At 43.2% G+C, this 21,897-nt stretch overlaps 1 protein-coding gene across 3 annotated transcripts in view; it reads right to left on the bottom strand.

Annotated features, from left to right (window-relative positions):
- Positions 1 to 21,897, bottom strand: part of bcas3 (BCAS3 microtubule associated cell migration factor) — a 975,956-nt gene that overhangs the window by 44,693 nt on the left and 909,366 nt on the right. For all 3 annotated transcript variants that reach the window (XM_072243678.1, XM_072243680.1, XM_072243679.1), the window contains one exon: positions 19,045 to 19,212. In XM_072243678.1, the coding sequence (XP_072099779.1) occupies positions 19,045 to 19,212 (168 nt within the window). The remainder of the gene's footprint in view (positions 1 to 19,044; positions 19,213 to 21,897) is intronic.

The raw sequence follows: 21,897 nt of genomic DNA, 5'->3' as shown, positions 1-21,897 counted from the left end.
AAGGGTCCAATTTCTTAGACTCCACTTAGAGATGCAAATTCTGACAGCCAGACCTGTTGCCCAGGCTGCAAAACAGGTCCCTGCCTTTTCTTGCAGTTAGCCTTCATTTTGGCCTTCAGGGTAGAAGCCAATAAAATCTCTCTTGCCCTAGTCCATTTCTCCCTGCAGCGCCGGACGAGATCTTTGGCTGTAGAAACCCCAACCTCGGCCTCCTGCTGAGGGAAGAGTAGCAGACAATACCCAAATTGGCACTTGAAAAGGGACATTCCGTGCACCAAATGCTGTAAATATTATGGGGGACTTCTGCACACATCAAATGGTCACACCTCTCAACCAGTCTTTCAGAAGCCAGGCATCTCAGGGTTCATTCCAAACCTTGCTCCATCTGGCCGTTAGACTGCTGGTGAAACCCAGAGGAAAGACTCGCTGTTGCCCCAATTGGCTTACAGAACGCCCTCCAAAAACATAACATGAATTGTGGATTGTGATCCAACACAATGTCTACTGGAAAACCATGGATCCTGAAGATCTGGTGCAGGAAATTTCAGCCATCTCTGCTGCAGTTGGTAGTCTGTCCAAGGCAATGAATTTGCAGGTCTTCGAAAAATGATCCACAATTACCATGATAACGTCTTTCCCTTGGAAGGAGGAAGATCTGTGACAAAGTCCATGGAAAGTCACAGTCACGGCGCTAGCCAGGCGTCAGAGAACATTTCGGGAGTGCAGTGTTACGTGTTTCACTGGAACGGGGCTGCACGAGGACATACCCGATCAAAACTTCTCCATGGACGGCTTCCGGACCATTCGGGCTGACCGGAAGTGCACTGAGAGCAGTATGCGTAAAGGAGTTGGGTGCTTACTGTTCTGGCTAACAACGGATAGTGCAATACAGGTCATATTACGATCGAGGAACGTGTTTGTAGACCGGATATTGAACTTTTTGCTGTTGGACTTCGGCCATATTCCACCGAGATACAACACTGGGCGGCACGGGAGGTCATTCCTGCCTGTGGCCATCGAACTTGCAGCTCCTCCCGTGGAGGGTCAGACACCCTGTGCCAATAGGCTGGTCCTGGACTTATTTTCCATCTGGCATAGTTTGAATTTTGTTGTTCGATGTTTGTGGTTTTTGTATTGCTATATTTATGCTCTATTCTTGGTTGGTGCGGCTGTAACGAAACCCAATTTCCCTCGGGATCAATAAAGTATATCTATCTATCTATCTGAAATGTGTGTCCATGGTTTGTCCAGAGCAGGCAGAGGGCGAAGGAGCCCTTGAAGTTGGGTGCGGGTGAACACCTTGCATGCCTGCATGTATTGAAACATTACATAGAACAATAGAACATTACCATATAGTACAGGCCATTTGGCCCAAGATGTTGTGCTGACCTTTCAACCTATTTCACAATTATTCTAACCCTTCCCTCCCTGTAACTCTTTATTTTTCTTTCATCCATGTACCTATCTAAGATTCTCTTAAACATCCTTAAAATATCTGCCTCCATCACCATCCCATGCACTTACCACTCTCTGTAGTCTGACATCCTCTCTATATTTTTCTCCAATCACCTTAAAATCATGTCCTGAGCCATTTCTGCCCTGCAAAAAGTCTCTGGATGTCCACTCTACCTTTGCCTCTTATCATCTGATAAACCTCTATTAAAACATCTCTCATCCTCCTTTGCTCCAAAGAGAATAGCACTAGCTCACACAATCTTTCCTCTTAAGACATGTTCTGTAATTGAGGCATCATTCTGGTGAACCTCCTCTGAGGAGATCAGAACTGAACACAGTACTCCAACTGTGATCTGACCAGAGTTTTATAGAGAAACCTCATGGTCCTTGAGCTCAATCCCCTGATTAGTAAAGGCTAACACACCATATTCCTTCTTAACCACCCTATCAGCTTGCGTGACAACCTTGAGGGATCTATGGACATGGACCGGACGCAAACAAAAGTAGTCAATGCTGGAAATGCTCAGCAGGTCAGGCAGCGACTGTGGAGAAAGACACAGAGTTCATGTCTCAGGTCAATCACCTATCTTGAAGAATTCTAACCTCTCAACTATTGTCTATGGCTTCAGTCCTATTTGTTCATTCCCTCCAACAGACGTGATGGATAGACAACTCTCCTTGTAGTCAATTCTGATCCACATTGACTTTATCATTCCTCTGAAGGAAGGTTCAAAGGGAAGAAACAATACTAACGGTTCCCTGACCAGTTGCTAAGGTTCCAATCTCAGTAAACTTTAGTTCTGTTATCCTGTTCACCCATCACACCAGCTCCGGTCTGGCCAGGCCTTGAATTGCCAGATTCTCATCTCTTTAGTTCCCTCTATCCCCTACTTGTTCCCACCTCCACTCATGACTTCTAACTTGCACACAACTTCGATTTCACTGTGCTCCTATCTTTTTGTGGATCCCTGAATTCCTTTGCTTCGTCCTTATTGACTGCCATTTTTTTTAACAGAAGTTTATTCACCAACAAATCATTATATGATAAATCAGGGCTTATAATCTATTTACAGTTCAAAATTAAAATACAAATATTATTATCTACAATACATTCAATCCCGAGGGGCCCACTGTTCTCGGAAATCTCCCATTGTGTTCATAGAGATGGCTCCCTCCGTCTCCAAGCACACTCGGCATGGATAGAAACCAAAAGAGGGATAAGCAATTGGCTCGGGCAGAGCCTCGCCTGCCTGCCGCCTGGACAGTGAAAGGCCGGCTTGGCCAGGCCCAGGAGCAAACCGACCAGGAGATTCCCCTGAGCAGCCCTCTCCCGTCCGGTTACATTTTCTTTGTGTGGGATCCTGTCACTAACCTTCTCTATCACCCTTAAAATCTATCTCTTTGATCAATCTTTATATGTTTGTTTGTGTGACTTGGCGTCAAACTTCGCCTGATAATGCTTTTGCGAAATGTGTCCTGGGACAGTTTTATCACGCCAATGGAGCTATATAAATGCAAATTATTGTTGCGAGGTAAATAGGTGCAACAGACAGGAACTGAAGTTGGCTGAGCCCCTTGGGCCAAGCATTTGGAGAGGTTTCTTACCCATCCTGTCTCCGCTAGGTGGGCAGATAGCCAAACCAGATGGACAGTTCAGCGCTGATTACTGCTTTTGAGTACTCATGTACGTGGGGGGGGGGGGGGGGTTAAAACCACAGCCGGAATGGTAGATTATAAACACTTGCTGCATGAAAAATGGTCCATCGGATCAGCACAGGATGTGTGTCCTTCTGACCGGATGCCTGGAAGCTGTCACTGATTTCAATAAATGAATCTCTTTGTAACAGGACTGACACTGGGTCATCCACAACAGATTAAAAAAAAGACCATTTTGAAAATGAACTGTTAAACCATTAGAGACTGTTTACTCTTGTTCCACCCCAAAATTTCCCCATATTACTTTTACCAAATTCACCATTCATGGTGATTTAACCCTTTGCTATACCGCAGTGCAGGCTTCGACAACACCTACACACTGCCTGGCAGTCCCAGTACACTCCCCAAGCCAGCCACTCAACCGGACCTTCGACAACACCTACACACTGCCTGGCAGTCCCAGCACACTCCCCAAGCCAGCCACTCAGCCGGACCTTTGACAACACCTACACACTGCCTGACAGTCCCAGTACACTCCCCAAGCCAGCCACTCGCCGGACCTTCGACAACACCTACACACTGCCTGACAGTCCCAGTACACTCCCTAAGCCAGCCACTCAACCAGACCTTCGACAACACCTACACACTGCCTGACAGTCCCAGTACACTCCCCAGGCTAGTCACTCAACCGGACCTTCGACAACACCTACACACTGCCTGACAGTCCCAGTACACTCCCCAGGCCAGTCACTCAACCGGACCTTCGACAACACCTACACACTGCCTGACAGTCCCAGTACACTCCCCAAGCCAGTCACTCAACCGGACCTTCGACAACACCTACACAATGCCTGACAGTCCCAGTACACTCCCCAAGCCAGTCACTCAACCGGACCTTCGACAACACCTACACAATGCCTGACAGCCCCAGTACACTCCCCAAGCCAGTCACTCAACCGAACATTCACTCATAGGCAAAGAACAGTACAGAACAGTACCATCCCTTCAGCCCATGATGTTGTGCTGACTTTTTAACTTCCTTCAAGTTCAATCTATCACTTCTCTTCCACAAAGCCCTCCATTATTCTTTCAGCCACGTGCCTATCTAAGAGTCTGTTAAATGTTCCTAATGTAGCTACCTCTACCACCACCCCTATCAGGGCATTCCACACACCCACCACTCTCTGTGCAAAAAAAAGTACTCCTGACAACCTCCATACTTTCCTCCAACCTTGTGTCCTCTCTTATTAGCCATTTCTGACCTGGGAAAAAGGTGCTGGCTATCCACTCTATCTATGGCACTTATCATCATATACATCTCTATCAAGTCACCTCTCATCACTCCAAAGAGAAAAGTCCTAGCTCACTCAACCTTTCCTTATAATACATGTTTTGTAATTCAGACAGCATCCTGGTCAATCTCCTCTGCACCCTCTCTAAAGTTTCCACCTCATTCCTATAATGAGGCAACCAGAACTGAACACAATATTCCAAGTGTGGTCTAACCAGTTTTATAGAGTTGCAACATTACCTCGTGGCTCTTGAACTGTGAAGGGGAAGCAATATTATGTGGGAGGTTGCTGACATACATAATGTTACACTACCGATTACACTTTCAAAACCCTCCATTGGCTGTGGAGCTGTTTAAGGACATGATGTAATTGTGAAAGGTGCGACAGTGAAAGAACAGTTAGGCAGAGTATTGGAAACCCAATTTAACTTGGCTCAGGTGTGCTCTATATCATGGAACTCGTTTCACCTCTTTACACAGGATACTCAGGCCATCTGTAAGCAATTTCACGTATGTCTGAATGGCTCATGAGATCTCACAGTTCATCTGAGCTTCTTGTTAGGAATGTTTTCTCTGATCAGTGCTGTACTACAACACCAAATGCACAGAAATGCAGCCCTCCACCCCCTCTCCTCCTCTGTTTCACTCTCCCCTGCAGCAACTCTTTCAAATCCAGCAAGAGAAATCTAATCCTGGCTTTTCGTAGCTGAGATTGCAAAAAAGTCATGCTTGAAAAATAGGTCTAAAAAAGCTCCAGTCAAAATGGCAGTGCAGTCAGTTAACAATCCTGCCTAAGGTAGCTGCAGATATTCCGCACAACCTGGCTTATTCTGAGAAAGAAGATAGGAAAAATCTTAATTTCTGTAACTGGGTACATTTCCTTCCTATGAAGATACGTGGAGGATTAGGATGATTTCACCTACTGTATTTACCTGGTGAGATTGTTTGGCCTAAGTATACTTGTGATTTTTCATCATTGGCCAGTGAAGAGGACAGTGAACAGTGAAGTTCTGGGTGCGCTAACTGAGAAAGGATACAATGGATTATCACCCTTCCTTCTGATGGCATAAAATAGAAGAAAGAACTGCATCTCAAGATTGAATCAAACTTGTTTTGCTGTTGTTGTTGCTTGTTGTGCTCTCTGTTGTTTTGCCGAGCATCATGAGCATCCTATGCTGGCACTGGAACGTGCGCCAGTAATCTGGGTTCAACTCCATTGTGGTCTGTGAGGAGTTAGTATGTTCTCCCTATGACCACGTGGGTTTCTCTCGTTTCTCAGTTTCCTCCCACATTCCAGAGATGTACAGGTTAGGGTTAGTAAATTGTGGAAATGCTATGCGGGTGCTGCAATGTTTGCTGAGACTTGTGGGCTGCGCCCAGCTCATCCTTAGCTGTTAACACAAGCATATTTTACTGCATGTTTCAATGGATATGTGATACATGAAAAATCAATCTAAATGAATCTGAAGTCTAGGGTAACGCACACAAAGTGCCGCAGGAACTCAGCAGGTCAGACAGCATCTACGGGGAGGAATTAACAGTCGATATTTCAGGCTGATGAATCTGAAACTTAAGTGTTTTACTATCCCTTTGATGTGTGATGACTATTGTAGTGTAGGAAACACTAATGTGACACTAAGCTCTCTCCAATTACATGATAATGGTGAGATATTGTTTCAGCAACATGGTTAAATATTGACAAGAACATCAGAGAGAAATCAAGTGGTAATAGGATTTTTTTTGCATCCTTCTAAGAAGATGGGCTGTCCATGATTCAATGTTTATCAGAATCAGAATCAGAAGTAGGTTTAATATCACTGGCATATGTCGTGAAATTTGTTGTTTTGCGGCTGCAGTACACTGCAATACATAATAATATAACAAATATAAAAACTATAATAACTAAGAAATATATATCAAGAACATTAAATAAGCAGTGCAAAAAGACAGCAAAAAATATATATATATAGGTTCATTGTCCGTTCAGAGGGGAAGTAACTGTTTCTGAAATGGTGAGTGGATGTCTTCAGGTTCCTGTACCTCCTCCTTGATGGTAAGAATGAGAAGAGGACATATGTTTGGTAATGGGGTCCTTAATGATGGATGCCGCCTTTCTGAGGCATCGCCTTCTGAGTGTGTCCTCGATGCTGGGAGGCTAGTGTCTTGATGGAGCTGGCTGAGTTTACAACTTCCTGCAGCTTTTTCCGATCCTGTGCCTGTAATCTACAAGCCTGCATGACTGACAGTGAGGACTCTCCTGATACCCTACGGAAATGTTTGACCTAGTCTATGTGCACACATCTCTGTGCGAGGCTAAGCAGCCCTCACCCACATGTGATCTTCCTTCCAATATCTCTCTCTGCCTTCCTTACTTGTGGCATTGTAGAAAGCGAGTTTTATTTCTTTAAACTTTCATCCAGAAATAAGATCATTGGCAGGTCTTCAAAGGGTCAAAGTACAAAACATCTTTTAACCATTTTTTTCCCTAAAATTTCCAGTCAGAAACAACGAGCTCAGAGCTGATGTGTGTGGAGTGTTAGCCCCAGGAACCGGACAGATATTAATAAATCTCACTAGTTCATTTGACCTAATAGGTCTCTTATCTGCGGTTGCAGGGTTAAAACATCCTGGTAACAGTCAGTCATCACCACCTCAGGCATGCTGCGCTGCGATAAATCACGCCTTTCGTGAACTCTTGGGGTTAATGTCTTCGACTTGATGGTTTTGCCCTCTAGCTTTTCCTCATCCTATCTCAAGTGGCCGGGGTCTGCTCCCATGGATGCTGACAGCTTGCTAGTGCCTCACCCAAGGGGTCATTCTTTATGTGCCAGATAAGTGCAAGAACACTGCGAATCAATGGCTGGCACATTTGCTGGGGTCTCTGAGTGTGTTCAAAGTACAAATTAAATTTATTATCAAAGTACATATGTATATGTCACCACATACAACTCTGAGATTCATTTTCTTGTGGGCATTCACAGAAAGTGCAAAGAAGCGCAATCAAATCAATGAAAAATCACACACAAGACAGAAAACACCAATGTGCAAAAGGCAACAAACTGCAAATACACAGAAAAAATAAGCAATAAATGTTGAGAACATGAGATGAGGAGTCCTTGAAAGTGAGTGCATAGGTTGTGGGAACAGATCAGTGATGGGGTGAGAGAAGTTGAGTGAAGTTATCCCCTCTGGTTCAAGAGCCTGATGCTCCTGAACCTGGTGCTGTGGGTCCTGAGGCTCCTGTACCCTCTTCCTACTGCAGCAGTGAGAAGAGAGCATGGCCTGTACCTTGGGTTTGGAGAAAGTAGGAGGAGCCAAAAGAGAAATTGTTGAGTGTGAGGACCAGTTCTACCAGATGGAGGAGTGTGGTGGTGGAGGGGAACTGGTCACATGGCCATCTATCGCATAATGTAGCAAACTGCACAAACTCAAACTGCATGATGAGCCAGTGAGGTTTGTGTAACAATTTACAGTGCCAGTGGTTGCTATCGAGGTTCGATTCCCGCTACAAACTGTAAGCAGCTTGTATGTTCTCCCTGTAACCACATGGATTTGTTCTGGGTGCCTCAGTTTCCTCTCACATTCCAAAGACGTTTGGGTCAGGGTTAGTAAATTGTGGGCATGCTATGGCAGTGCACACTGCAAGCTGCCCAGAGCAATCCTTGGACTGTATTGATTGCTGATGCAAACAGCATGTTTCGATGTTTCAACATACATGTGACAAAGCTAATCACCTCTGTGGCTCAGTTTCCCATGGTCAAAGCTCCAAGGGTGCTTGTGGCTAAAGCTTGTGAACTACTTGGCAGTTTGGCTTCAGTATTACTTCCCATTCCTGATCGTGAGGTGCTGACTCACCCCTGATGATTCAGAACAGGAACAGAACCAGGATTAGTAGGGATATCCTCCCAAGGTGAACGGACACTTCAACTGATCACAAGAAGTCCTGTGAAGCTGTGTGTATTCTCAATCCTTTTCCAAACATTATACAACTTCTTGTAATGTACATATGATTAACTGCAATCTGTAAACATAAAAATGGAACTTCTTCTTCAAGTGTGATATTTTGTGCGCGAATCACCGGCCTGAGTGCTTGTTCACTCCAGGGTTAGGCTGTAAATCCTCTGGAATAATCAAGTTAGCACTGCAGTGGCTTGGAATGGCGCAGGCCGTAACCCATGGCAACAGTGCCTGAGCATCTGCATGACTGACGATAGAAAAGTAGTCAAGAGAGTAGGCTGCATTTTGAGCGCCACAGTGTTGCCTCTCCATCTTCCCGCAGCGAGCCCCATAGGAAGGAAGGAGAAAGTGGGAGGGGGGGGAGGGATCAGTCGCCCAAGCACACACTAAGCACATTCCTGTCTATACGTTAGCCACAAGCACATGTGCACAAGACTCCCCAACATCAAGGACATCTTCAAAAGGGGATACCTCAAAAAGGCACCATTCATTATGAAGGGACCCCATTGGCCAGGACATGGCCCTTCTCACTGTTACCATCAGAGAGGAGGTACAGGTGCCTGAAGACACACACTCAACATTTTAGGAACAGCTTCTACCCCTCTCCATCAGATTTCTGAATGGACAATGAACCAACCCATGAATATTACCTTACTATTTTATTTGGTCTCTTTTTGCACTATTTATTTAATTTCTTATACTGAATATGCATATAATTCTTATTGTAATTTCTAGTTTTTAAAATGTATTTCATTGTACTGCTGCCACAAAGCAATTAATTTCATGACATATGCAAATAATATTAAATCTGATACTGATACTCATGTGCCTATTTGGGAATCCAGATATGATGAATCACATCTCTAATTAGCACATAAAAAATTGTACAGATACCACAATTGGTCATGTAACCTAACACCCGATGAAAAGGTGTGTGCAAATGACTGGTAAAACAGCATGAAGAAAATGCAATATCAGAATCAGAATCAGAAACAGGTTTATTATCACCGGCATGTGTCGTGAAACTCGTTAACAGCAGCAGCAGTTCGATGCAATACATAATGTATAAGAACAAAAAGTAAAAATAAATAAATAATTCAATTACAGTATATATTTACTGAATAGATTAAAAATCATGCAAAGACAGAAATAATATATATTAAAAGAGTGTGGTAGTGCTCATGAGTTCAATGTCCATTTAGGAATTGTTCCTGAATCGCTGAGTGTGTGCCTTCAGGCATCTGTACCCTCTACCTGATGGTAACAGTGAGAAAAGGGCATGCCTGGGGTGCTGGAGGCCCTTAATAATGGACTCTCTGAGACACTGCTCCCTGAAGATGTCCTGGATACTTTGTAGGCTAGTACCCAAGATGGAACCGACTAAATTTATGACCTTCTGCAGCTTCTTTCGGACCTGTGCAGTAGCACCGCCCACCTCCCCATACCAGACAACGATGCAGCCTGTCAGAATGCTTTCCATGGTGCATCTATAGAAGTTTTTGAGTGTTTTTGTTGACATTCCAAATTTCTTCAAACTCCTAATGAAGTATAATAGTTTTTTTTAAACATCAGTTATCATTTGCTGCTCTCCTGACATTCAACTCTTTAACTTCAGCAGAACCAAACAATACTAAGGGGCATCCGGTGGGGGCTGGAAACTTGTGCAGCACTGAGTGCTGATGATCTGGAACCTCAGCACTCAATGGCAGAGGTGCCCCCGTCTGGATTCATTACATGGAGATTCGTCTCCTGCTGATTGTATGGTGGATATTACACAGCTCACAGAAACTAGCCTCCTGTTTATGGACTCTGCCTACATTTCTCTCTGCCTCACTAAAGCAGTGAGCTAAACACCCCGGATATTCTCTCTTGGAGTCATAATTTTAGAGAAGTACGAATCTGAAGCCGGACATTTGGCCTATCTAGTCCATGCTGAAACCACTTAAACAGCCTACTCCCATTGACCTGCTTTGAGACCATAGCCCCCCCATATCCCTATCATACCCTTTCCTCCTCTCTCCCATTGGGTAGAAGGTACAAAAGAAAGCACATACCACCAGACACAGAACAGCTCCTATCCCACTGTTATCAGACTCTTGAAAGGACCTTCTGTACAATATGATGGACTCTTGTCCCCACAATCTACCTCTTTATCTTTCATTTTATCATTTACCTGCACTGCAATTTTTCGGTAGCTTTTACACTTCATTCTGTATTTTACTGCTTTACATTATACTAGCTCAATGCACTGTGTAATGATTTGATGTGTATGAACAGTTACAAGACAAGCTTTTCACTGTATCTTAGTACATGTGACAATAATAAACCAATATGAATAGATAGCTGCTCTTTACAGTTAACTAACTCAGGTAAAACTGAACAGTTCCTCATACAATAAGATGGACCCTTGACCTCACAATCTGCTTCATTATGACCTTCCACCTTATTGTCCGCCTGCATTGCACTTTTTTTGGTAAATATAAAACATTATATTCTGCCTTGGTATTGTTTTGAGTTGTACTACCTCAATGAACTGATGTGATGGACTATATATGGCATGCAAAGTAGTTTTTCACTCTACCTCAGTACATGCGTCAATAACAAACTTTGTGCTCAGTCCCTCTTTGCCCTATTTGATAAATCACTGTTCACCCAACGACCCACAGAGGAAAGTCAAGCAGTAAGAGGTTAGATTCTAACTGTTAGAGTCTTAAAATCTTCACGTTCAAATTCCTCCATGGCCTTACTAGCTTCCTAAATTATAATCTAAGAACCAAAATTAGAGAATTCCATTGATTTCAGAGTGTTGCGGTGATGAGGAGGTGCAGGGATGGTAAATGATGAGGTGATGGAGGCATCTGAATGAGAGTCTTAATTACAAATATTGATACCCAGTTCAAACCTGCATTGGTTTTCCTGTGGCTTGAATCTGCAATAAAATTTTGCTGGCAATGTCCATCAGGTATGAGGCCCTGTGACATCACCGTGTGTGCCCAGAGGCCTCAGCGTGCCAGCATAGAAATGCTGACAATAATTTGGCCCATAGTCTTCTGTTCCAGCTTAAGATGGCCCTGGGCACCTCTGCCATGCCTGCTTCTTTGTTTTAATCTAACCAATGCACAGCCTGACAATGCTGTCCTGACTTTTCCTCCACAAAGGGTTAAAATCATGTTCTGCACAAAACAGTATTTAAGAGGGTGGGAGAAGGAAGGGGGAGCAGTGTAGGTAGCTGGTGGGGGATGGTATTGGTACTGGTGCTGTGGGATTGCTCAATGTGGTCAGTAATGAATTTTATGTTACATTAAAGCCACATAAATGGTCGGCCCAGCACAGACAACAAGTGGCCAGGCACCACGGGCTAATCTAATGATGTAAAAATAGAGACAGTACCAATTATATGGCAGCCCATACCACACTGCAGCAGGGACTCCCAATGAATAGCTACAAATCAAATTACAGGCTAATAGACGCACTACAAGAAGGGGGAGTCAATGCTAACTGCATTACAGCCTTGTGACCTTTCTGCTCTGAGCTGCACAGTCCAGACTCAGACTTGCACCCTCTGGAATATGAAAGAGCCTGTTGTTAGGAAAAGCAGTGGAACAAGGCAGTGTCCCTAAATGAGTTAAACACTAAGCTGTCAAAGTTGCCCTTTGTTTATGTGTCACTCTACTGATAGCCGGCTCAACCTCTCATTACAAGCACACAGGCAACAGTAAACACCTCGTACTTTCTGTTACTTTGTCCTCATTCAGTCCTATGAGCCTGAGAACTCCCCACTCCTCTTTGGCCTCATGCACATCTCCGAGATCCAACACTTCTCCATTGGCTTCAGCTGTGAAGCTCACAATAGCGACAGAACTGTCACTGGCAGAATCTCAGATGCTGATGAGAAGGCGTACAAGAATGGGATAGATCAGCTGGTTGTGTGGTGTCGAAACAACCACCTTGCAACTCAACTTCAGTATGACCAAGGAACTGATTGTGGACTTCAGGAAGAGAAATCATGAGAACACACACCAGTCCTCACCGAGGGATCAGCAGTGGAAAGGGTAACCAGTTTCAAATTCCTGGGGGACAATATCTCTGAGGATTTATCCTGGGCTCAACATATTGATGCAATTACAAAGAAGACATGCCAGCAGCTAAATTTCATGAGGAGTTTGAGGAGATTTGGTATGTCACCAAACACTCTGGCAAATTTCTACAAATGCACCATGGAGAGCATTCTGACTGATTGCATCACCGTCTAGTATGGAGGCATCAATGCACAGGATCGGAAAAAACTGCAGAGGGTTGCAGATTTAAACTACGGGCGCTCATGTCCCCACAAGGACATCTTCAAAAGGCGGTGCCTCATGAAGGTAGCATCCACCTTTAAGGACCTTCACCACCCAGGACATGCCCTTTTCTCATTACCAGTATCCTGGAGGAGGCACAGGAGCCTGAAGCTCCTGATGTCCACTCAATATTTTAGGAACAGTTTCTCCCCCCTGCCATTAGATTTCTGAATGGTCTATGAACCCATGAACACTATCTCATTAGTTACCTCTCTTTTTGCACTCCTTATTTATTTCTTATACATTGTTAATGCAATTTATAGTAATTTTAAGTATTGCAATGTACTGCTGCCATAAAACAACAAATTTCACAACATATATCAGCAATAATAAACCTGTTTCTGATGAAGCGCTAGGACTCTGTCCATGTAGCATCCTGCCTTGTTACCCTACTCTTCTTAGGTTCAGAGATATCTTGATTCGACTACAGTTCCATGGATTCTGAGGCACACACACAGAGTCAGCCTCAGATGGGGCAGGTGGATGTGCTGCTTTGGATGGTACGCTCCTTCCATGGCTTGCACAGCCTCTTGTACTTGTTTTCAGCATTTTGAGAATGCACTTTAAGCATTTCTTTTGTCCTTATGGAACGCCGTTCCCAACACTATGGCAACACTATGCTTGTTACAAAGGTCTAGTGCAGGGTTTCTCAACAGGGGTTCTGTGAGAGGTCACTAAGGGTTCTGCGAAAGACCATGATTGGAAAAAAATCATATTTTGAACCTTGTGCAACGCAGTGGTGGGCGTGACCGAGCAGCCCTATTAGCAATTTTGTTAGCGGTCCCTCAGTCCAGTACAGCATTTTATAGGAGGACCGTGCCACCAATTGACTAATGGGAGTGAACAAACTCTAACGGTGTAGTCGAAAATTGGGGGGAAATTTTCATTCTAAAAAAGGAATTTTCAAGCGCCATGACTCAGCAGCACTTATTACCCAGAAAAGGAAAAGTCACACAGTTGGTGAGAACCTAATAATGCCAGCATGTAAAATTATAGTGGGTAAAATGCTAGGACAAGACGCAGTATGAGAAATTGAAAAGGTTTCACTCTCAGCTTTTCTATCCAGTTTGATGAGTCAACAGATTTTGCCAATAAGTGTCATGAAAGATTTGTAAAGAAATGATGTCGAAATTCAAGAAAACTTTTTCTGTTCCAAAGAGCTGCCTGACACAAGCAAAGGCAAAGACTGCACTTCTTCCTAGAGATGCTGCCTGGCCTGCTGCGTTCACCAACAACTTTTATGTGTGTTGCTTGAATTTCCAGCACCTGCAGAATTCCTGTTGTTTGCCAAGATATATTTAATGTTTTGTCTTCATATCTGGAAACAAAAGGTCTGCCTTGGAGGAACTGTATTGGCGTCTGTCCTGATGGTGCCCTATCGATGGTTGGTTCCATGAGAGGTTTTGTTTCTCTTCTAAAAAAAGAAAATCTTGACATTGTCACGACACATTGCTCTCTTCACAGAGAGGTGCTGATTTAAAATCTCTTGGAGATGAAATAAAAAAAGTTCTAGGTGATCTAACAAAAATAGTTAACTATTAAACAAAGACCAGTTCACTCGAGAATGTTTAAAAACTGTGAAAACCTGGACAAAGATCCCACCAATCTCCTGATACATACAGAGATATGGTGGCTTAGCAGAGGAAGAGTGTTTGAAAACTAACCTATTTAAGACATTTTTAATCATATGAACCAGTTGAACAAGTCTCTGCAAGGCCCTGAAGAAAATGTTTTGACTTCAAGTGACAAGATTCTTGAATTTAAAAGGAAACTGAATCTTTGGAAAAATCAAGTTGCAAAAGGAAATCTTGAAATATTTCCACTGCTGCTTGGGCTTGAGAATGAGGAAGAATATCAGAAAATCTTGAGTCTTGTTGAAAACAACTGCAGAACAAAATTCAACAGTATATTTCCTTCCTTTCAACATAAGTGTATGACTTGGTGAGGGACTCTTTCTCTGAATCTCCTGCTCAGCCTGAGAACTTGACTTTGAGAGAAGAGGAAGAACTTTGTGAGATGCAGTCTGATTGTGCACTCATGATGAGATTTACTGACCTGCCCCTGGACAAGTTCTGAATTTCTGTGAAAGAAGAGTATCCTCCCATTCACAGGAAAGCAATGAACATTTTGCTGCAGTTTTCAACCTTTTACATGTGTGAACAAGCTTTTTCTTATTTAACAAGCATCAAGAACAAGGATAGAAATTGTCTCATTTCAGTCTGCTTATTATGTTTGTCTTATGAGTTTTTAAAATTCATGAAAGGGAAAGAAAGATTAATTTCAAGAAAGGTAAGCTAAGCTTAACTTCCTGTTTTTTTTCAAGAAAGGTTAGTTAAGAATTCATTCTCTACTCAAAAGAGCATAGATAATTTTTTTGAATTATTATATCCACAACTTACTGATAACACTAACGTTCTGTGATATAATAATATTTATGCAGGAGTTCCCTGAGACCTGAAAATTATTTCAAGGGTTCCTCCAGGGCAAAAAGATTGAGAAAGGCAGGTCCAGTGTCAGACTGCAGACAATGTGGGTTGCAGCCCAGAGTTGTGTGAGCATGAAGTTCCTTGATGCTCAGCAAAGCTGCCTGGGAGAGGACATTGATAATGGTTTGCCCATTCTGGAAATGGATCTGGGATATTTACCCAAGACATGGTCAGTGGTATGTTTCCAGCACTTTATTGTAGGTTACCCAAGTGTCAAAGCAGGGACTGTTGCTGCTCCATGAGACCAAATGTTCTGAGTTTGAGATCATGGTCTTTTCCTCAGTCCACCAGAATATTCCGCTCGCTGGGGATGGGGTGGATTCTGTCACATATTTCTCTCTTCACTGAGAGTTGCCTCCTGTAATAGGGAAAGTCATCCCCATTTTTCAAGATTTTGTTTGGGGCCTACATTTGATGGTCTACCGATCCTTATCTTCCATTTGTTTAGTGGAAGGCACATCCTTGCATATGATGACTAGAAGCTCTTCTTTCCGGTGGCCACATCCTCTGTGCAATGGGACTCTATGATATAAGGCTGGAGTGAGCTTGGCTCTGGAATGGAGGATCACCTACTTCTTTGACCAAATTATTGGTCACTTGTTCTGGTATCTGTGGCCACCATAAAACTACAGTCCTTTGAATGTATTACTGTGTTAAAGGTACGATATAAATTTGTTATTGTTGCTTTGAAAGTTTCAGAGAAACTTAGCATTTAAGATGCCAATATTTCCTCTCGCCTCCTAGCACTCCGTACTTATGAACTCCCCTCTTGATGTTCTCTCAGCTAGCATCAGTAGCAGGGCTCAGGAAGCAGATGATATCAGTCAATGTTCTCGATCCTGAACAGCAACAGGATGAATGGAGATGGCTCTGACCTTCCTGCGGAAGACAAATCAGTTTGCCAGCACCCACGCAGAGACCAGGATTTATTGCCCAGAAGGTGAAATTCTATCCCACTGCAATCTCCAGCTAAAGGAGAAGAGGAAAGTAAAAGGGAGAATCCCTGGAGTATCAACATACAGACAATCAGCGGAATGGAACAAGGAGTTGTTCCTCCATTCTCCTGATGGTGTAATCACTATTGCCGCTGTTCCATGATTGTCCTGAAATCTCCAGAATTAATCACCAACATGCTGCTACAATCATCAACCAACAGAAAAAGTTACTTTGAACACTTTCCCTTATCAATTATAAGACCACCTACTGATGGCCAATCATCATATCACTGGGTAACAATTGACTCTGTGAGCAGGATGGGTCAGCGAAAGCAGGAGATGGAATCGCTGGGTCTACATCCAGCCACAGTTGGGAAGCCTGGATACGTACAATCCCAGCAGCAGCAGCAGGGACTCTGTAAGGCATTTGGTGCCTGTCATATCTCCAAAGGGACAGAATCAGAAATTAGGTAACAGCTTCACTGGGGGACACAATGTTGGAGCAGGATGCACACAAGTGAACATAATTTAGTATTAATTATAATTGGAAATCACCTGGAAATAGCCCTAACAACAGATCAAATTCCTGAACATCTATAGGCTTCAGGTTTCAGTTCTAAACATGTCATATCAGATGGTTGTACGTTGACAATACTGCTTGTGGGGGAAGGGTTGCTGCATAGGGTCAGAGAGTCATATGATAAGATACAGCAAGGCTGACCCTGCCTATCTCTCAGCATTTCTGCAGCTCTTACACTAAAAATGGATTAATGGATGTCAGACTGGAAGGATGTCAGCACATTCTTAAGTGTTTTGAAGAAGGCATCATTTGTCAGGAATTCACTAGCTGGAATACCTTCTTCACGTGAACAGTTAACAGCCTGCGAGCCAATTCAGCTTTAATTTTTCCAACCTCTGTCTGCTACAAAAGCAGAATCTCCCTGTGGCCACCCATTTCAAATCCACTTCCCATTCTCATTCTAACATGTCTATCCGTGGCCTCCCCTACTGCCACGGTGAGGCCAAGCTCAGGCTATTGGAGCAACACCTCATACCTGTAAGGGTAGCCTTCAACCTGATGGAATGAACATTGATTTCTCTAACTTCCAGTAATTTCTCCTCCCCCTTCTCTCTTTTTCAATTCCCTTTTCTGGTTTTCCTCTCATTCCTTCTCTTCTCCTCACCTGCCCATTACCTCCCACTGTTTCCACTCTTTCCCTTTCTTCCTTAGTCCACTGGCTTCTCCGATCAGATTCCTTCTTCAGCCCTTTACCTCTCCCATTTATCACCTCCCAGCTTCTCATTTCATCCCCCACCACCCATCCACCTTCCCCCTCACCTGGTCTCACCTATCGCTCCTTCCCCTCCTTCCACCTTCTTATTCTGGCTTCTGCCCCCTTTTTCCAGTCCCGGTGAAGGCTCTTGGTTTGAAATGTTCACTATTTACTTACCTCTGTAGATGCTGCCTCTCTTAAATCAGAAGAGTGTTAGTGAGCAAGTGTGAGACAATAGATTATAGGGGAATATGTAAGGGGAATGGCATGATGGGATTGCCCTGACATCTGGTATTGACAAAGGGAAAAGGAAGAATGAAATCAGATTTGCAACTTGTTTAACAAGTTGGTTAATGGGCTATGAAGATGAAATCTACTCTGGTCAGATTATCATAACATCCAGTGAGGCTTACACCATAGATAATTTAGTGAGTATGCCTTGGAAATGTAAGGATGGATTGTTTGTACAGTGCCTAAAGCAAGAAAGACCAAAAATGTCTTGAAAACTACTACAGGAAATGGAAATCCATTTCCTAAGCAAGAAAATGAATCTCAGGTTGAAAATGGTAACATATATGTACATATCATGGAGGAAATGAATATCTAACGAGGACGTCATGAACAAAGCAAGCATAAAAAGAAAAATAATGTATGAGATTATGAAAAGGCAACGTAACTTCATTGGACATGTGATTAGGAAAGAGGAGTTAGAATGCACGGTAATTATGGGAAAGATTGAAGGGAAGAAAGCAAAAGGAAGGCAAAGACAAATGATGATGGAGACAGCAGCCAGAGAACTGGAAATGAATACCAATGAATTGATCCACTTGACCCGAAACAGGAGTGTGTGGGCCAGGGCAGTCAAAGCTCAAACTGAGCATGGCACCTGATGATGATGATGATGATGATGATATGTACTTTGACAATAAATTTACTTTGAACTTCAAACTTTATTTAACTTGCAATTTTTAGACTTCTCAGACCTACAAATACCAATAGTATATGGTTTTTATTGTAAGTTAGTCAAGGTTCCAGTTGTCCGGGTGAGAAGTTATCTCAGTCAGTCAAACGTCTACCTTTGAAGAATATAAGACCATAAAACATAGGAACAGAATTAGGCCATTCAGCCTATTGAGCATGCTCTGCCATTTCATCATGACTGATTTACTATACTTCACAACCCCATTTTTCTGCCTTCTCTCTATAACCTTTGACACCCTTACTAATCAAGAACCTATCAACCTCCACTTTAAATACACCCAGTGATTGGCCTCCACAGCCATCTGCGGCAATGAATTCCATCAATTCACCAGCCTCTTGCTAAAGAGATTCCTTCTCATCTCTATTTTAAGGGGACATCCTTCTATTCTGTGGCTGTGCCCTTTGATCCTAGACTCACACTATAGGAAACATCTTCTACACATCCGTTCTATCTAGTTCTTTGAATATTCAATAGGTTTCAATGATTATTCACCAAGGGAACACACAAAATGCTGGAAGAACTTAGCAGGTCAGAAAGCATCTATAAATACACCTCCATAGATGCTGCCTGACCTGCTAAGTTCCTCCAGCATTTTGTGTATGTTACTCTGGATTTCCAGCATCTGCAGAATCTCTTGTGTTTGTGCACCAATGGGACTCCTTCCTTACCTGTTCCCGAGCCCACAATGTCCCTGCTGGGTGACTCAGACATGGCGTCTGCCAGACGCTCACGAAGTCCTTCGTCAGTGTTATCGATAGAAGACATTTGTCGCAGTCCAAAGCTCTCTGGCCAACTGCCACACACTTCCAGTAGCGTCACGCTACGGTCAAACGTCCCTGAAACAAGAGAAGAGCCGGGGGTGTCATTTACACTCACTCCTTCTTCCATTGTCTCCCTCTGATGCTCCAGCGGAGCAGCTGGCCGAGCTCCTGCTCCTTCACCACTTCCATTACCCGACCTCCTGACCTAAACTGTTGATATTCAGTGGCCCATTTACAAATAGGTTATGTAAGTCATCTGAGACATGACATTCAAGATTGTTTAATTTAATTTAATTTCCAGCACACAAGTGTAAAGAAAAAAATAATTGTTTTTCCAGATCTGATGCAGCACGAAAAAGAAAAAAAACGCAATAATAAAAAACACAATAAATATAAATACATAACTAGCTTATATGCATAGATTGAAAGTCTATAAGCAGACACCAACAGAATCAACAAACTCATTTGTAAGGCCAGTGATGTTGTGGGGATGGAACTGGACTCTCTCACGGTGGCGTCTGAAAAGAGGATGCTGTCTAAGTTGCATGCCATCTTGGACAATGTCTCCCATCCACTACATAATGTATTGGGTGGGCACAGGAGTACATTCAGCCAGAGACTCATTCCACCGAGATGCAACACAGAGCGTCATAGGAAGTCATTCCTGCCTGTGGCTATCAAACTTTACAACTCCTCCCTTGGAGGGTCAGACACCCTGAGCCAATAGGCCGGTCCTGGACTTATTTCATAATTTACTGGCATAATTTACATATTACTATTTAACTAGTTATGGTTCTATTACTATTTATTATTTATGGTGCAACTGTAACGAAAATCAATTTCCCCCGGGATCAATAAAGTATGACTATGACTATGACTATGACTATAAAGTGACACCAGGCACAGGTGTATCTGGACATAAGGTGATTCTGACAGGAGATGATAAAGCAGTGGTGGTGGGGTAATTAGTGGGTTAGTGGGTAGAGGTGTTGATCAGCCTTACTGCTTGAGGAAAATAACTGCTTTTGAATCTGGTGGTCCTAGTGTGAATGCTACGTAGCCTCTTCCCTGTTCAGATTGGGACAAAGAGTCAATAAGTAGGGTGGGTGGATCTTCCATGATACTACTGGCTCTTTTCTGTATATGTGTCCTTGATGGTGGGTAGGCTGGTACTGGTGATGCACTGGGTAATTCTGACTACCCGTTGTAGAGCCTTCCTGCCTGGGGCAGTGCAGTATACATGTAGTGAATGCAGTGTATTTGGGTGGAAAAAGTGACTTTGCACATTTGTAAATGAGGACTGACTTCCGCTGACAATCCTCACCTGCCCTCCCCCTTGGAAATTAATGGTCAGTCTGTGTCTGTGGTTGACCAGATTCCTGGAGACTACCATTACCCATACATTGAAGTGAAACAAGCATGTTACGCTCATTAGTAGGAAAGCCCAGCAGATTGTTTTTACTATGCCAGTCTAAGAAACTTAACACCTCAGGATGAATCTTTACTCAGCTTTCATTGAGAGTGTTGTGGCCACCTCTATCACTGTTTCATTTCTTGTTGCCTCCTCCTTCTCCAAGTCCAGGTTGCAGTGAGTGGTCCACTCAACGGAGACTATCACAGGCCATCAGCTACTGACATTAAAAGACCTGTTCATCACCAGAGCAAACAGCTGAGAGAATGACTGCTGACCCCACCCACCCTCGCAGTCACCCATTCACCAAATTGCCATCAGGAAGACCTACAAGTTCATCACTACCAGGAATACAGGCCATCTCTGAAGCTTCTTTATTTTATAGCTATCCAGCTGCTCAACAAAACTCACTCAGGTGCAATACCCTAACTGTCCCTGCACAACATCTCTTAAATGGTCCCTCCCACTATCCTTGTTCTGCTCATAATGATTGAGACTGCTCAATATGTTCACATTAAGTTTCATTATTGACATTTACACATGTGACCATTCTGCTTATGGTTGATTGCTCACGGCTGTTTGCATAATTGTCTTGTAAATTGTTGGTTGCTGTTGTGTTGTCTTTTATGGTGTTGTCCTGTGTTTCATGTTTGGCACTGAACCATAACTAATTCTGGTAAAAAAAAGATTCTGATTCTGATTGTTGTCTAAAGCTCTGCTTTGCTGGGTATTTCCTTGACATTATTGGGTGCACTATAGACTTGTTGATAGAAATGTCCTTCTGTAAATGGTCAATTATGGTTTCCAGGGTGGTGGACAGCAACTTGGAGAGATCTTGCTAAGTCCACCCCACCATCGAGGACATCTTCAAAAAGCAATGCTTCAACACCCAGGACATACCCTCTTCTCATTGCTATCACCAGGGAGGAGGTACAGGAGCCTGAAGACACACACTCAACGTTTTAGGAACAGCTTCTTTCCCTCTGCCATCAGATTCCTGAACCCATGACCACACACCTCACTATTTTGCTCACTTTTTGCTCTACTTATTTATTCACATTTCTTATTGTATTTAATAGCATTTTTTTGCTGTGTTGCACTGTACAGCTGCGCAAAACAACAAATTTCATGACGTATGTCAGTGATAATAAAGCTGATTCGGATTCTGTTTAGAGCAGGGGTTCACAACCTGGGGTTCATGGACCCCTCAGTTAATGGTAGGGGTCCACAGTATTAAAAAGGCTGGGAACCCCTGATTTAGAGGTTTTAGTATGAACAATTATGCAGTAGAATAGGGTTGAATCTAAATACCTTGACTCACAAATGGAGAACAGAATTTGAGGCTTCCA

This window comes from Mobula birostris, chromosome 25 (genome assembly GCF_030028105.1).
Source record: "Mobula birostris isolate sMobBir1 chromosome 25, sMobBir1.hap1, whole genome shotgun sequence".
Lineage (NCBI taxonomy): Eukaryota > Metazoa > Chordata > Chondrichthyes > Myliobatiformes > Myliobatidae > Mobula > Mobula birostris.
Note: the sequence above shows the minus strand (reverse complement) of the source record. Positions and strands in the feature narration are given on the sequence as shown.